Genomic DNA, 17,260 nt, shown 5'->3' on the forward strand with positions numbered 1-17,260 from the left:
TTAATTACATGCGGGGTGATTTGTTGCGAGCGCGCACGTGAAGTTGCCTTTTTTAAACATATATTTGACTTGTGGTTATTATATTTCTGCTTTATTTCATTATATATATTAGCATGTGCGACACTCTTATTTTCTATTCTCCTTATACTTTTCGTCATAAGTAACAATCAATAAAATGAAGAAAGAATCCGTTCCTTCCAAATCAAAAAACACAACGGACTTGCAGCCGGAAGGTGTTGATATGCCCGGTGAGCCTCTCGATGTGATCGGTCGTGCCTTTTCAAATCGTCAACCCAAACATATCGGGCAGGGACTTGCGGATGCCGTCAGAAATGTTGCGGTAGGACTTGGAGTAGGAATAAGTAGTTTTATTGCACTTCCAATTGCTGGTGGTAAACGAGAAGGTGCCACAGGTGTTGCTAAAGGAATTGGATTTGGACTTCTCGGGCTTGCAGGTGGTGCCGCTGCCGGTTTGGTGACGGGTGCCAGACAGTTGGGTCGTGGAGTTGTCAACACAAAAGCGGCTGTTGAGGAAACCATACGAAGGGAACGGTATTGGTGCAGTATAACTGGAGGTTGGATTGAAGTACGTCTAAATGAGATGTTGGCCGACATTCCCGTAACGGATGATGACATTTATTGTAAGGCACGTGAAGAATACCGTAAAGTCAGTTCGTCATCATGGGATGGCGCGGCATCTCCATCTGGAAGTGAAGGCAACGACCCCAGTGAGGAAGGTCGTGAAAGTTCATGCGGAAAGGAAGATTACTACAGTCTAATTGGCGTAGAGAGAACAGCAACGACATCTCAAATACGTGCGGCTTTCCACCGCAAGGCATTGACGTTGCATCCAGATAAAAATACGGGCGATGCGGAGGCTACTCAGCGCTTTCAGGCCATACTGGAGGCTTATAATGTGTTGAGTAATGACGCACAGCGCTCCGAATATGATGCACGCGGATCTGTAGATATCAACGCGGGAGAAGGCGGGCTAACTTCTCCAATTGAACAGTCTCTTGGCGCCACGCAATTGGAGCCTTTCATTGGTCGCGTGGAGTGGGCGGTTCATCTCACTCCATATGTATATTTTGACAGCGAATTAAGAAAAGAGCTGAAGAAACGGAGGGTTCTGCGTTTGGCTCAAAACCTCGTGCGGTTTGTGGATGGCGACGAGTCGACGCTCGAATCCGTGCGACCGTTAATTATCGACGCCGTTTCCACACGAGGTGGCGCGAGACTTATGCCAGTGGTGGCGCAACAATACGCCGCGGCTGCACGGCAGCATTTGACGAGCTCTTCCCTTTTGCGCGAAGTGGACAACTTCGGTACGTCAAAATTAGCCTTTTTAGGTGGCGTGGCGGATGCAACAGTGGCATGTTTAACGACGGCGGTTAAAGCTGCGCGGAAGCGTCTGGATGGAGATGAATTCCTTGACACAGTGTTAGCGCTGTGTGAGTGCGATGTACAGAAAAATGTTTTGCGCGCGGCCCGCCTTCTTTTTTATGATTTATCAGCATCTGCTGAGCAGCGCAATACGCGGGCATATAACTTGTTGAAGCTTAGCAATATGATCAAAGATATTTGCCTGTCATGTTCCAGTGTGGTAATTGAAGCACAATAATATTCCTTATGAAATCAAAAACCAAAAAAGAGTAAAAAAAAAAAGAGTTCTCTACTCACACTCATCTCATGGGTATACTTTAAGAGACACTAGTAAAGCATCTTTCGCGCTTCCATAAACGTTTTTTTAAATTCCAAACTCAAACAGAGACACAGTCACGAACGTGCATTTACACCCATAAAGGTATGCGAATACAAATGAATATTCAAATTTATTTATGTGATGTCTATCCACATCTGTGCTGTGCCACCGTTGCTATACGGTTGTGTTGTTAAGCAGTAGGCACCTTGGGGTGGCTGCTTGAAAGTTTATGTCATATATACAAAAATTTATTTTTCTGCTTTACCGTTTGTTTCTGACAGTGATATTCTTTTCATGGTTTCTTCCTCCATTTACTTTTTTATTCATTCTCCGTAGCCTCACCGCGCACCTCCCCATTTTGTGTTGGGGTCTCAGTGTAGTTGGCGCTTCCGTTTTGCTTTTTGTTTTGTTTTGATAGTTTTTTTTAATTTAAATTTTGATTAAATGAATGTACTTTCTGACATTGCTCACTCGGATAGTAGTTTTGGTTCACCCACTGAGAGGGGTGAAATCGCGCAAAGGAAACCAGCGGATGGTAAGCGGGGAAATGATCGGCTGACTATAATGAAAGATTCGATACGTGCGCGATCGCGTTTTCATGCGGCAGGTAACTTACGTGCAGCGAAGTTGGCGGATGATGACAGTTCATATGGGACAAAATGCAAAGGAACTCAAGCCGATGGGAACAGATCAGGAAGAGGTACCCCTCTTTTGAATAATGCTTTCTTTAATTTGTGTCCCTTTTATGAGAAGGAGGCATCTGACGGAGCTGAGCTGCAGGAACAATCAAAGCATGAAGCCGCCATTGCGAGAAATGATTTGGCAGAGGGGGATGCGGCATTTGATGTACAGTCACTCAATAGCCTCTCCGATATGCTAAATAATGATGCAAAGGAGGATTACAATCGAGTTTGTACGGTACGACGTCATCACCACGTGGAGCCGCACTTCGGTCTTCTCCCACAACGTTCGCACCGACTTTCTACGGTTTCCATTGGGAAAAGTAGTAGGGACGAGAAACTTCAGGCTCACCCTGAGCGTGTTGTGGACTGTCGTTTTCTCCCAATGGAGGAAAAATCTAGGAATTGGTTGCAGAGTTGTTCCGCAAAGGAAGCTTGCAATAGCGTAACGTTGTTGGTGAATCGTGCTGTCGACAACTTTGTTTTAAAGGAGGCGTCCATCTCCTTTGCGGAAACCGCGTCGAGTCACTCCATTCTCTCACTCGATGACGAGTTAGTTTTTCATAACCCTCTCACTTTCCCCGTGTTTAGTGAGCCTGGCGAATCCGATGATCAAAGTGAAGCACTGATGAGGTCTAACTTTGTGGCGCTGCTGCCAACATTTGAATCACAGAAGGCCTCGAGTTGTATGAGTGGAAGTGCGTTCCTACAAATAAATGGGGAACTTTTAACACCAGACGCGAGCAATGCGGTTGAGCTGGCGCCGGAGACCTCACCTGCTATACCAAAAAAGCATCAGCGACCACCGTTGTCTGTTGAGGGAGAAGGAATGGAATTATCTTTGCAAGTTGCGCCGAGTACGTCACTTCACTCGAATGGTGCTGACGAGTTGAATGCCAATAACAGTTGGAGCAGTTCAGCGAATTGCACGAGTTCTCTTCTTGATTCCTTAGCGGCACTCCCGTTGGAATGGAGTTTAGCCGTAATTCAACTTGTTTATCGGGAGGAATTGACGCGGAACGCATTGGTATCAGCGGAGCATGGCACTCGAGCGTGCATGATATCCCTCAAGTGACACGAGTCTCCACTTATTGCTCAAGCGGATCCAAACAATGATATGGGGTCTTCTCCAACTTTCTCGGGTGTGAAGAGGTCGTCCACTTCGTTTACGGAACAAAATACTGTTGAATTTTTTAATAGCCAACCTCATAATTAGTTTTCCAATGTTGATGGTGATGCTTTTTTTTTTTTCCCCCTCTTCTTCTTCTTCCTCGTTTTGTTTTCTTCTTTCTTTTTCTGAGGAATGGTGCAGGTGAAGCAACTTTCCTCACACCCCTATTGGATTTTTTTTTTTTGCGTTCTCCCTCTTTTCTGTGACATCCGCTGTGCTGGTACGCCGCTTCTGATGTTAATGATGATGGAAGAAAGGAGCGGATTTGTTTTGCTTTGCTTTTATTTTTCCTCTCTTTCCCCCTCCTCTTTTTTTTTTGTGCGTTTTCGATTTCTCTTTGGTCTTCACTAGGATCGGGAGAAATCGCTTATTGAATCTAAAATTTTTCTTTTTAGATTCGCTCCTCTGTTTATTCTCAACTTTCTCTTTTACTTTTTCCACCCGTTTTAAGCCACATTGCACCCTTATGTTTCTATTCTCCTGCACGGTTTCATTTTATATTTATTTATTTATTAATACACATGTTTTATTATTATTATTATTAAAATTAATATACAACGTTATAAATACTTTCTTTCCTTTTTCCCCCTTTCCCCGAGGCAATATGAAAATGTACGTATATAAGTATGCATGTATATGTGAACGTGTGGATTAAGTATTAAATTATGTACAAAAGGAAATTGGGAGGACAGCGGATATTTTTCTTTTTTCTTTTTTGCCTTGTGTGTAATAACAACAATGACAACAGTAATAATAATAATAATGGTAATAACAACAATAATAATAATTATTATTGTTTGCCGATGTACGTGTAATGTTTCTATGACTTAAAAAACCGTTGCATCCTTTCAAATGTATTATGTTCCTCCTCAGTGTGGTGATATTATTAATGAAGTATCCGCAGGTTTTGACACATTCATTTCTTTCCTCCGTGCTTTCTTCTTCTTTGTTTTTTTGTTTCTTTGTTTTTTTTGTTTTTTGTTTTGTGTGTGTGCTTGTGTGTATTTGTTTCGTTTTTCTTTTGTTTTGCTGATTCTGTGTTTTCATTTTTCTTCATTTTCTTCTTGGGCGTTTTGCTTTTGCTTTTGTTTTTTCTTTTTCTTTTACCTTGAGGCGCTACCACACACTTCATTTTTAAATTCATTTATTTATTTGTTTGTTTTTCCATTCATTTCGGTACTGTAGGCGATTTGAAGATTACCGAATGAAAGGACGGGGCCGTAATGACGGAATATTTTAAAAAAAAAACAAAAAGAAGAAAAGAAAAGAGACGAAAATTAAAAGGAGGAAAAAGCGGTAAAAAGAAACAAAAAGCAAAATTAAAAGAGAGCAAAAAAAAAATTAAAGCGATAAATATACTCAAAACTTGTGTATGCGTTTACGTTTTGAGGTTTCGAGCGCGTTGGTCAGTTTTCTTCGTTTCTTCCTTTTTCTTTGTTTATTTTTCTTGTGTCAACGGAGGTGTTTTCAGTAGTGGTGTTTAACAAAAGAAAAGGGTTAGAGAGAGAGAAAGAGGGAAGTAGTTCAGATTTTTGTTTTAACCCTTTCTTTTTTCTTTTTTCTTTTTATGCAAAGGAAAGTAAAAAAAGAAAAAAAAGTCCACGGAAGGAACGAAAGGAGTAATTTAAAAAAAAAAATGAAAAATTGCACTTCTGAGTAAATGAGGGGGAGATCACCTTTTCTTTTCTTTTCTTTTTTTGTTTTAAAATGTAGATATTTAAATGTTTGAAATTGCGTAACCTTGCGTGCACTACCTTGTTGTATTTCCGATAATCCGCGTGATCTTTTTTTTTTTGTCGCATTGAAATTTATTACCCCTTTTGTGTTTTTTTTACTTTTGTTCCGCTTCGTTTTCTCCTTAACCACATGCCTCCCGCTTGTTTTCTGCCATTCTTTTGGAAAGAAGGAAAGAAAGAAACAAACAAACACAAACAAACAAAGATATATATATATATATATATATATATATATATGGATATATATGAGTAAATAAATAAAAATATTTTATGTGTTTGTGTGTTCTTTCCTCCGTTGTGACATGTGAGACTTGCCACACTAAGTTCAAGTTGGCGAGAGAACATCACGCATTAAAAAAAGGAAAAAAAATAATGCAGGAGGAGAGGAGGGAAATGTTGGGTGGTGAGGTGATAGTTTTTCTTTTTTCTTTTTTCCTTTTTGGGATGGGGGAGGAGGGACAAAATAAAGAAAAAGAAGGCACATATGAAAAGGGGACATTATATAAATTAGTCCTTTTAAAACTGAATGCAATTTGTGACGTTTGTTTTTTTGTTTGTTTGATTGTTTCGCTTTAGTTGATACGATACACGTTACTATTCTGCATGTTGCACTGCAGAGGTCATTTATATCATTTATATATTTGTTCAATTTTTTTTGCTTCCGGATGCACTTATTGAATTCACCTTTTATTTCCCTGTTTTTTTTGAATTATTTATTTTGGTTTTGGGGTGCCGTTGAGGTTACTCTCACCCGTTGTCACTTCTCTTCTCATTTCTTTTAAACCAAATTTATTTCCTCTCAATTGCCTGCTTTAAATAAAATAAAATAAAAGCACTCAGCAAGACAAGGCACTAGGTTAAAACAAGTCAATAAAAACAACGTAATAAGGAAGGTTATTCAAAAGAAATTCAAATTTGAATATTTATTGCAACAGGAGAAAAAAAAACGCGAATAAAGCAGTGAAGAGCAAGAGCGGGGTAATAGTTGTTGTTGCGTATTTGTGTCTGTGTGTGTGTCCACTCCATTGAGGCCCTCAATCACACCAGTACATTGTCAACACAGAGCGAGAGAGAGAGAAAAAAAAAAGAGGGGAAAGAGATCAAAGAGAGGGGAAGAGAATTAAAGCGAGCGTATTAGGCTCATTTAATTACATTTTATTTGTAAGTGAAATCTCAAGAAGTTAACAGATAAACTAATTCAACAAACCAACTTAAACTTATGGGTTGTGGTGGATCGAAGCCGAGGCCACAGCCTCCTCAAATGCCTCCACCGCCACCACCACCAGTTGTTGCACCACCGCCGCCACCACCACCACCACCACCACCAGAACCCGTCGCGCCGCCAACACCACCACCAAAATCTCCAACTGTTCAATCCGAAGAATCGGTGGTTGAGGAAGTTGAGGAGGTGCCATTAACTCCAAGAGCCGCACGCCTTCAGAATGTTATTGCAGCAAAGCAGTCGACTTTTATGTACAACAAATGCACCGTTACCGGTGAGGTGACACCGTTTTTTCCACCGAAAGGTCGATGTTTCCGCATCATTGATGAGGAGGGTCGCTGGTTCTTCTACAACGACACCATGAACTATGAGATGTGCGTACTGGCCGTTTTTTCACCCGATTCGGATGTGAAGCACTGCGGGACAACAACAATAAAAAGCATAAGGAATGGATTAACTGTTATATCTGCTTTTGTATACCCACTAGAAACACTGGAGTTCCTTTCTGGTTCAGTGGAGTTGGGAGCCATGTATGTGTATGCGCAACAGCTTTCTAAGCGGTATTACAGCCATCTTCGTGTTTTCAGCGTGGATGGTAAGAAGGAGATGGAGACAGTTATGACGCTACCGTGGGAGGAAGTGGACAATGAAGAACTTCTAAAGCTATGCTCAGACTCTTTTATGCGTTACGCTGATGTGAAATTCCTTCCATCAACTGGTATGTTCTCACGCCTCGATATTGATGGTCGTTTCATTCAACCAGTGGAGGTGCGTCGTCCAAGCGAATTTGCTCAATGTGACGAGGAAAATATCGATGCTGTGCGCGGTGTCGTCCTTTCCTCCTGCGTGGAGGCGGGCACGCTTGGAGATTCGTGGTTCGTAAGTGCGCTTTCCCTGCTTGCCACCGATGAGGAACGCGTCAAGGCGATGTTTGCCTCCACCACACCTGCCGAGAAGCAAACGGGCGCCTACCGTGTCTTACTGAACAAAGACGGATGGTGGAAGAACATTCTGGTAGATGACTTTCTTCCAACAGTTGGTGGTGTGCCATGCTACGCACGGTGCATCGATGACCCCGGAGAGTTGTGGCCATCTTTGCTGCAAAAAGCTTACGCGAAATTGTATGGCTCTTATGCAAGCATCACAGGAGGCGACACACTCCTCGCCCTACAGAACTTTACTGGAGCGCCAGTGTACCGATTCGATAAAGCATGGCGTGACGCGGCGACAGATGAGGAGAAAAAGAATGCACTCATTCAGAAGATTATGGGATACGTTGAAGCTCACAATCCCGTCATTTTGAGCGTTCCAACCGGAAAGGAGGCGAAAACCGCTGTTGCGAATGGTCTTGGAGAGGGTTACTCATACGCGCTACTGTCTGTCCACAACTTCCCTGAGGAGAACATTACGCTTCTGAAGATGTTCAACCCGTGGGAACCTGCGATGCCGTGGTCCGGTCAGTGGCGAGAAGGTAGCGACAAGTGGACCGAGCACAGCGAGATACAGTCGAGTTGCGAGCCGTGCTTCGAAGCGCATGACGGTATATTTTTCATCGAATGGTCAGAAGCTGTTGAGGTATTTAATGGTTGCGGAGTTCTGTACTTGGACGAGAAGCCGGTGTATGACTACCGTGTTGCTGGTGAATTTGACAATGAGCAGCCCAACCTTGCGCTTATGATTCGGGCAAAGGAAACCGTTGAAGTTATGTTGACTCTCTCGCAGAGGGATAAACGCGGTCTGCCTATAGAGTCGCCTGATGCAAAGCTGTCGCCTGTGTTACTGTGTGTTTCCCGCGCCGAGCGAAAAAGGCAAGTTGTGTATCAATGCACCAGCTCTGATCCCGAAACCCCTGCACAAGGCTTTAACTTTGTTGTGGGGCGAGACCTTGCAATGAAATGTACTTTTGAGGCCAGGGAAGCGCCATACTTTGTTATTCCTCGCATCCACCGCCGGGGAACATGCGAGGGACGCCGCAGGGGTTTTGTAATTGGCATTCGGTCCAGCACACCATTGGATGAAAAGCTTGAGATTCACTTCACCACACTTGAGCCTACGTGTCGTGTGTTGCATAACTGCATTACATTTACAGCTAACCGAATGCCTGGTGCTGTGCGTGAGTGGCAGATAAAGACGCCTGATGCAGAACCCGCAACATACAGGGGTTGGGGCCTCTCTCCAGCGGAGGAATTCCATGAAGACGATGAAGGTGCGCTGACAAGGGAATATGTTGTGTCGCAGCCTGAAGAATCCCCAACACCTCAAAGTGAAGCACATGTAAGCGAAGAGGAGGCAAAACCAGAGGAAGAATGTCAACAGCCTTCTGATGAGAAGCCGCACGAGTTGACGGAAGAACCCGAAGCAGAGGCCGCTGCACCTGAACCGATGGGAGAAGGAGATGTGGTGGCGGAAGCGCAACCGGAACTTGCCGTTGAGGAACTTTCGGAAGGGGATGTGGAGGCGAGAGAAGCGCCAGCACCACCGGAGGAGCCACAAGTAACCGCTGAGCCCGAGTCACCGCAGCAATCAGCGGAACCGGAACCGGAAGCTGCGCCTCCCGCCCCCACTGATGACGGTTCCGCTTCCGAAAGCTCCGATGATGGACTGGGAAGATTTGCAGCTGATCGTATCGGTGCATTTGCCTTATCGGATGATAGCGACACTGACTAGTTGAGGTGGCTGAAAGGAAATAAGAAACAGAAAATGTCTACTGTGTGTGTATGTGTGTGTGTGTGTTATATATATATATATATAAGTCTGATAGTAAGTGGTTGTGGTATATTAATTATTGGTCTGAATGGCTTTTTTTTTTTCTACTTGATTTTGGTGTTGGTGTTGGTGTTTTCTTTTAAAATTATTTTTGTGGAAAGAAAAGTCGGTGGCCAAAGGTACGTCCACGTGCATAAATATGTAGCAATAATAACAACAACATATATATATATATATATATATATATTATGCATATCCGTGTATTTTATTGATGCATGCCTGGTGTGTATTTATATCGGTTTGTAAATATTCATTTTCATGTCCATGTCCATGGGAAATCGATGTTGCTATTGTTTATTATTTGAAGAGGAAGAGGAAGAGGAGGGGGGAAGACCGGATGCGAAGTGAAAATGAATTTAATTTGGAGGATTGAGTGTAAGTTGGGGGTTATTCCTTCATATCATCCTTCATTCTTTTAACTATTCCCTTCATTTTTCATTTTCTCATTCTCAACAACAACAACAAAAAAAAAAAAGAAAAAAAAAGCAAATATTTATACTGCTACGAACATATAAATCTATTTGTACAAATCTACGGAAGAGGCTTGGTTTGAATGTTTGTGAGAAGGGAATAAATCATATATTTCTCAAATTTGATGAAAGGAAATCTTCTTTTTTCCCTTAGAAGAAAATAAAATAAAAAAAAAGAGAAGCAAATAGAAAGGAAAACTAAAGCGCGTACATAAAAATACGCATTCATGCATTTACATATGTATTTGTATAGCGTATAAAATAAAAGAAGAAAAACTAAAGTAAAGCAGAGTGAAGATAAGAAAAGGTAAGATAAAATAAAAGGAATGGGCATTGATTTTCTCCCTCTTATTTGCGTTTTTTTTTTTTGATGGAGAAAAAGTGTCGTTTTTTCCGTTTTTTTTTTTTGCCTTACTTTGTTGTGAAGCACCGGAGTTGATGGATTGGCGTGTAATTATTATTATCACTGTTATTATTATTATTATTATTGTCGTTGTTGTTGTTGTTGTCGAGTGGAGTAAAGTAATTTAGAAAAAGATGTTTTGAGGTAAGGAAAAAGCAAAAAAAAAAATAAATAATCTCTTAAAGTAAATTTGCCGCTATGACTGTGTTAAGTTAGTTCCCGTTTGCAAATGCGTATTTCCTCCATTCCCCACTAAAGAAATAAATAAAAAAGGAGCGGAGAATTTGTGTGCGGGAAGAAGGAGAGAGAGAAAATAAAAAGAAAGAAAAGAAAATAAAAGGAGGAGGAGGAGGAGGAGGAGGAGGAGGAGGAGGAGGAGGAAAAATAAAAAGAAAAAAAATTGATGAGTAAAATGAGGTCGGCAACCATGACACCTTTTTTAAAAAAAAAATTTTTTTTATTCATGTGTTCATGTGTTTGCTTGTTTGCATCAGTGGCTGCTTTTGTTTTTCTTTCTTTTCTTTTCTTTTTTTTTCTTTTTTTTTCTTTTTTTTCTTTTTTTTTTATTTGCGACTACTGTAGCTGTTGGCACGCGCGTAAGCACTCGACGTTTGGTGTCTTCACTTCTTGTTGCTTTTTTTTCTTTTCTCCCTCTTCCCGTTGCAATTCATTCATTTGTTTGTTTGTTTGTTTGTTTTGTCTTTGGAGTTGCGTGTTCGTTGGTTTGTATGGCGTGGTGTTTGTGATGTTGTTTTTTTTTTTGTGTGTGTGTATGACTTTGCGGATGTATTTGTGGGTTTAACAATTTTTTTTTCCCGTTTCGGCGATGTATTTTGTTGTGAACCCATTCGTTTTTTTCTTCTCCTTTTCCCTCTTTCTTTTTTCCACATATTTATTTATATTTGTTTCCTTTTGCCTTCCATTGCGGCAGCGTGTGGAGGGAGGGATATTTTTATTTCCTTTAATTAATTATTTTATTTTTGTAAAACTTTCATCTCCGGTGACATTTGGGGCTCATTTGTTGTACTTTACATCAAGTAAATATTTCTTTCTTTTTTTTTTTTAAATATATATCAACATTCCTCTTTTTCTTTTTCTTTTTCTTTTTTCTGAAAAAAATTACTTTTGGGACAATTTAGAGGCACACACGAATAAGTACGTAAATATAAATAAATATAAGTAAATATTGGTATTTATTTGTTTATTGCACACATCGCTCAACAGAAGGGCATTTCAACGCATTTATACAACGAAAGAAGAGGAGTAAGAAAAAAAAAAAGAAAAAAAAAGAGAAGAGAAGTCAACAGCCACAGCGGCAGCAGTTTGTTGCTTTTAGAGTTTATTTTCCTTTTCAAAAAATAAAAAATCTTTTGAGATCTTTCTGGCAATCAAGCATTATAGACAAGTCTGCACACACGTATATAAATTAATAAAAAAAATATATATACATATATACATATATACATATATACATAAATAATTTTTATACGTCCGTGAGCAGTCAGGGAGTAGGAAAGGAAACAAAACCCCATATACGAAAAAAAAAAATAACTGAGGAAAAGGAATAAGAATAAGAATAAGAAAAGAAAAAGGAAGGGAATAACAAATAAAAAAAAAGATAATAATAACAATAGTAATAAAGGGAACAAAAAAAAAAAAGAAAACTGGTTCATTTTTCACTCCAATTGCTGCATCGTTATCTTTTTCTTTCCGATAGAAAAAAAAACAAAAGAACCCGAAATGACTTCCTCTTCTTTTCTAGAGGAACTTGGCCCCGTAGCGGTTTCCCATCGGAATGAGTTGGAGGAGGTGAAGCGTCAGTTGGGTATTGAAAGGAATGAATTGGACTGTTGGATTTATGCTTTTCTGGAGAACAAAAAGTTTGATATCAAAGAAACTGTGGCAAAATTGCAGCGGCGCTTTGCAATGGAAGTGAGTGAAATGGCCAAATATGAAGTAACGGAAAGCATGCGCTCGTCTCTTCGTTCCGGCATTATTCAAGCAATTGGGGAGGATAAATGTGGTCGTACCGTATTTTACGTCACAGTCAGTAGAGATACAAGTTCAGAAGGTACTCGTGAAGAGAAGAAACGGACATTTGACTTGATAGTGAGTTTTGGAACACGGTTACGAGCGGATAACAAACGGTGCCAAATGGTACTGCTCGTGAATTATGAGAACGCAAGTATGTTAAGTAACGTGGACATGTCGCTTCAGATGGATGTTGCGACGCGCGTGTCCAAATTTTTTCCAGGATGCATCAGTAAAGTCCTGCTGTGCAATATGGGCTCAATTTTGTGTACGTTTATGAAGCCGGTGTTGGGAACCATGCCGGCTTCTTTTTCCGATACCATTTCGTTATTTTCTTCAAATGATGTGACTAATGGTTCGTTACTTGAATATATCGACAAGAGCGTCCTTCCCGTACAACTTGGCGGGACAAACGACTGTGATGATCAGGTGCATTGGGGCCGTTACGCGGATATTATTGAGAATTATTACCGTGATATGAGGATCGCTATTGTGGAACGAGGGCTAAAGGTGAAGGATTGGGAGTTGGAGTGCCTTTCTGCTAATGAATAAATAAATGTTGTAATGAAGGTAAATATAAATGTAATGTGTTCCATTCGCTTCTCATAGGAGGAAGAGAGAAATGGTGATATTTTTGTGTTTCTTTTCTTTTGTTTCATGAATGTGCGTAACATTTTATTTATGCAAGGGACATTTCACGCCGACTTCTCCTCGTGTGCCACACACACACACTTGTTTTTTATACACGCGTATCCCCGTGCGTTTAGTTGTGTCCATCTTTTTTTTTTTTTTTAAATCTTGCTCCAAAAGTATTTTTATACTCCATGCGTGTGTGTCTGCATTTGTCCTTGTTTTTGTTTTTATTGTTATTTGGGTGTGCGTGTTATTGAAGACCGCATGCATCCACTTTTCATGCTCCTGCAGCACATATTTTGTGTTAGCCCTTCTGTAATATTAATAATTACGCATATTGCGTCAAAAAGGGAGCCGATTTGTTTGGTGCATTCTTTTTTTTTTGTATTTATTCATTTTTGTGCGGTTGTAGAGGCTCACTTCTGTGCAAAGGAAATTTAAAAGATGGAGGAAGTTAGTCTTTTTTTCTGTATTTCTAGTTCCACTGTTTTTGCGGTTCCATTCAACAAGAAGAGGAAAATTAAAGAAAAGATACGCCCACCTTCTACATGCAGGTATTTAAATTTTTTTCATTTTTCTTTCTTTTTGTTTTGCTGTTTTTTTTCTTTTTATCCCCTCTCTCTTTTCGTTTTTTTTTTCTGGCGATTAATTTTCATGCAATTTACTTACAGTTTTTGACAATTTTTTTTTTGTTGTTATGTTTTTGTTACATGTTCTTTCCTTTACTTTTTTTTTTTCCATCATTTGCTTTTGGAATGCAGCGTCTTTACCACCTGCACTGCGGGGCAGATGGTTTGAAACGCTGGAAGCGAAGGAGGGCAAAAACAAAACAAAACGACAAAACTCACCCACATAAACGGTTGACTTGTTAAAATTTTATTTATAATTTTAAGTGGGTATCGAAATATGTTTCGTTATGAATAGTTCCTCAACAACCATTTATTACGAGTGATTGTATTGCCACAGGGCCTTCATCATCGCCATTTTACTAACTGCCTTTCTTCCCCCCCATTTTTTTTTTAAAAGAAAAAGTTTTTTTAAAAAAATTTCTTGTAGTTGCATGTGTGTTTGCATTTGTGTTGTTTCCCACTCCTTTTCGTTGCTTTTACATGAAGTTTTTAGTCATATCACTTGTTATTTGGGGAGATTGGGAGAGAGGTACAAAAGGCAAATGGGAATATATGAGGCGTGTACGTTTTTGTGTTTATATTATAATTGTAATAATGATGATAATAATTGTTGTTGTTGTTTTTGTTCTTGTTGCGCGGTGAAACCTCATCAGATATATAATGGAGGGACGGTAAAGATTGGCAGATGCGAGTAAGTGGTAAATGCAGGGCGAGAGGAAAATAAAATATATTTAAAAAAAAATGATTCGGAAGGTGCATGTGTAAATAGCCTCGTTTTTAGTCATTCGCTATTACTGCTCTGAAAACGGGGGTGGACTTCTCCCACTCGTCACCAGCTGTTTTTTTTATATATAATTTAGTAACAATTGAATTTGTTTCGTCGTTTATTGTTTCATCTTCTCTTTTAATTTTTGTTACTTGTGCCTCAAATATCGTGTTTTAGTGACTTTGCTCTACATTTAGAAGCGTTGGGGGAGGAAAGTAATACGGCAGGCAACGACGTGTTGCCACGAAAGCTTCTAAGAGGAAAAAAAGAAGGTGTGTAGGCAAAAAAAAAAAAAGAAAAGAGTGTGTGTGTGAGGGAAGTGCCTTGCGCTAAGTAAGTGGCTCAAAGGGGCTTTACACTGAAAAGCGCGTTAACTTTCACGCCCATATGCAGAAAAGTATACAAGATGAAGTGCGGTTTAGTTCTTCACCCCGGGTCTTAAGGTCAGCTAGTCGTGACACCCATAAGGAAATGGAGGAACTTCCTAATGCATCGTCACCTCTTCTTATGCGGCGTGTGGCATCGTTAGACGCACTTCCACCTCGACCTTCCTCGCGTCATCCCCGCAGTGAAGGTGATAGCGTTCCATCAGTGCTGAATCCCAACCGACAGCTGGAGGATTTATCGCGTGATACGCAGCTACTCAATGCATATGGTGGTTCAGACAGCATGCCCGGTATTAATAAGATACCCGTGAAGTCATTTCAGCAACATCTGCAGGGAAGGCAATTCCACTTCGCAAAGCATCGGCTTCCTCAACTCAGTAATGTTCAATCAGCACGGAGTGTTTCGACACCTGCGCGAAAGGGACGACAGTCACCGCGGTGTCGTTACAATGCACTTCCAGCTTTATCTTCAAGCCCACCTCGCACACGTCGTGGCGCTTCGTTTGCACGCCCATATCCCAACAAACCGGGGACGCCGCAGTCCTCTCGTGCTCCCCCCAGACGAGCTTCAGCACGGCCCATTGCATCTCCCTCTTCTCCATTGGCTGCACCGCTACATCGCGCAGATTCCGTCATCCCTGCAGCAGTTGCTGAAGATTCCTCAGCAGACGGTAAACAATCTGCGGTGGCGCGAACACGTGGCGGTCGCATACGCGTTGTTGTGCGTAAGCGGCCGTTGCCTCCGGATGAAGAGGGCTGTGATTGTGTTTCTATGGACCCACCTAATGTGAAGGTTGCGGTGCGGAAGCAGCGTGTGGACCTTACGGAGTATGCGGATGTGAATGACTTTACCTTTGATGACGCTTTCGGTGAGGATAAACACAATGAACATGTGTTCGATTCGTGCTGTAAGGAACTTCTAGAGACAACGTTGCAAGGTGGTAGTGCCTCATGTTTCGCATACGGCCAAACAGGAAGTGGAAAAACGCATACAATGCTTGGTAACAGCGGAGAGCGTGGCCTTTATATATTAGCCGCCGCCGCTATTTTTAGTTCGTTAGAGAAGGATCAGGAGGTGTATGCCTCGCTCTATGAAATTTACTGTAATTCGCTGTTTGACTTGCTCAACAATCGTTCACCCGTCGTAGTGCGTGAGGATCATAACCGCCGTATGCATATAACAGGCCTTACGTGGCATGCCGTTACGTCGGCTGAGGAACTTCAGCTACTGATCAACAGTGGAGCTGACCGGCGGAGCACCGGAAGCACAACTGCTAATGAACGTTCCAGCCGTTCCCACGCAGTGCTCACCATTCAGGTTAGGGATCGCGAGGACAACAGGTTCTGTGGCACGCTTAACCTTGTGGATCTAGCAGGTAGCGAACGCGCGGCCGATACCGCCACTAATGATCGTCAGACACGGCAGGAAGGTGCGGAAATTAATAAATCATTACTCGCCCTCAAGGAGTGCATCCGTGCGTTAGACGAAAAGAAAAAGCATGTTCCCTTCCGTGGGTCGAAGTTGACGGAGATTCTACGGGACAGCTTCATTGGAAATAGTCGTACAGTTATGATTGCCAACATATCGGCATCGTCACAAAACTACGAGCACACCCTCAACACACTGCGATATGCCTTTCGCGTGAAGGGTTTAAGTGTTGTCAATTTTGAACCGAGTCGTGCCCGCAATGCACCGCGGCCGCTGAAACCGGTTGTTTCTGACATGAATCCCACGCAAGGAGTTCCTCAGGTAAATGCCGGCCCTTTGAAAACAACACCGGGGCGGTGGCGTTCGGTCTCATCTAATACCTTTTTAGCTAACAGGCGTAACGTCTCCTCGGGAAACGCACTTGTACAACAGCGTAACCATGTTACCAGCAGTCCTTTGCGTAGTAATAACACTCAGGGAGCAAATATTGCTTCGGGAGCTGGCGAGAATAATTTCGCTGTTTATGTTCGTCAAATAGCCGGAGAAGTGGTGGGGAATATTATTCCACAGTTAAGGGCGGATGGGGGTCGTGATTCCTCGCTTCCATCAAACAGTGATTACCTGCAAGAGGAGGGCTCCGGTGTTTCTTTTAACGATGAGTTGATAAGGCAGTTAGAAGATCGTGTTGTTGCAAGGATGAAATTGGATGTGATAAGGTTGGTTAGGGATACAATGCTGAGGAGGGAGCGTGCTATTTCAAAGTTGCGTAGTGAAAACACGATGTTGAGCAAACTTAATGGGGCGTTAGAAAGGCGTGCCGCGGAGTGTGCGCACTGTAGAGGGCAGAACACACGTCAAATACAACAGCAACAAAACTAGACACAATGCAACATCAACCGAACAGGGCACTGCGCAGCGAAGGTCAAGTGGAGACCGGTAGCTAGCAGTTTTACGTGTCAGTAACTAAAAAATATATTTATTACCGTCATTCCTTAGCTTGAAGGGGGAAAGTATGACGTTTTCATCCCCCATTTTCTGCTGTTTTTCGAGGTAAGTGCACTTCCCCTCTCTGATTTTCTTTTTCTTTTTCTTCTTTGATGTAACATTTTCTCCAACATCTTCCCACATCTACAATAATTCCAATGTCGGGATGTGTGTACGTATACGTGTATGTGTGGGGGAATGAGGAGAATGACGGGAGCGTGCGATGCGTATCATTGCACCATTTTTTTTTTT

The 17,260-nt window shown here is 41.6% G+C and overlaps 5 protein-coding genes across 5 annotated transcripts; all 5 read left to right on the forward strand.

Annotated features, from left to right (window-relative positions):
- Positions 1–175: 175 nt before the first annotated feature.
- On the forward strand, positions 176–1,621 carry TbgDal_VIII8650 (chaperone protein DNAj, putative; the record flags this gene model as incomplete). Its single annotated transcript, XM_011777895.1, has 1 exon — positions 176–1,621. One exon carries the CDS (start codon positions 176–178, stop codon positions 1,619–1,621), a length of 1,446 nt encoding a protein of 481 aa, XP_011776197.1.
- A 525-nt stretch (positions 1,622–2,146) lies between these two features.
- On the forward strand, positions 2,147–3,457 carry TbgDal_VIII8660 (hypothetical protein, conserved; the record flags this gene model as incomplete). The annotated part of the gene is made up of 1 exon (XM_011777896.1): positions 2,147–3,457. The coding sequence occupies one exon, from the start codon at positions 2,147–2,149 to the stop codon at positions 3,455–3,457; it is 1,311 nt and encodes a 436-aa protein (XP_011776198.1).
- Positions 3,458–6,760: 3,303 nt separating this feature from the next.
- Positions 6,761–9,178, forward strand: TbgDal_VIII8670 (calpain, putative; the record flags this gene model as incomplete). Its single annotated transcript, XM_011777897.1, has 1 exon — positions 6,761–9,178. One exon carries the CDS (start codon positions 6,761–6,763, stop codon positions 9,176–9,178), a length of 2,418 nt encoding a protein of 805 aa, XP_011776199.1.
- A 2,712-nt stretch (positions 9,179–11,890) lies between these two features.
- On the forward strand, positions 11,891–12,733 carry TbgDal_VIII8680 (hypothetical protein, conserved; the record flags this gene model as incomplete). The annotated part of the gene is made up of 1 exon (XM_011777898.1): positions 11,891–12,733. The coding sequence occupies one exon, from the start codon at positions 11,891–11,893 to the stop codon at positions 12,731–12,733; it is 843 nt and encodes a 280-aa protein (XP_011776200.1).
- A 1,863-nt stretch (positions 12,734–14,596) lies between these two features.
- On the forward strand, positions 14,597–16,903 carry TbgDal_VIII8690 (mitotic centromere-associated kinesin (MCAK),putative; the record flags this gene model as incomplete). The annotated part of the gene is made up of 1 exon (XM_011777899.1): positions 14,597–16,903. One exon carries the CDS (start codon positions 14,597–14,599, stop codon positions 16,901–16,903), a length of 2,307 nt encoding a protein of 768 aa, XP_011776201.1.
- Between the last annotated feature and the right edge of the window lie 357 nt (positions 16,904–17,260).

Source organism: Trypanosoma brucei, chromosome 8 (assembly GCF_000210295.1).
Source record: "Trypanosoma brucei gambiense DAL972 chromosome 8, complete sequence".
Lineage (NCBI taxonomy): Eukaryota > Euglenozoa > Kinetoplastea > Trypanosomatida > Trypanosomatidae > Trypanosoma > Trypanosoma brucei.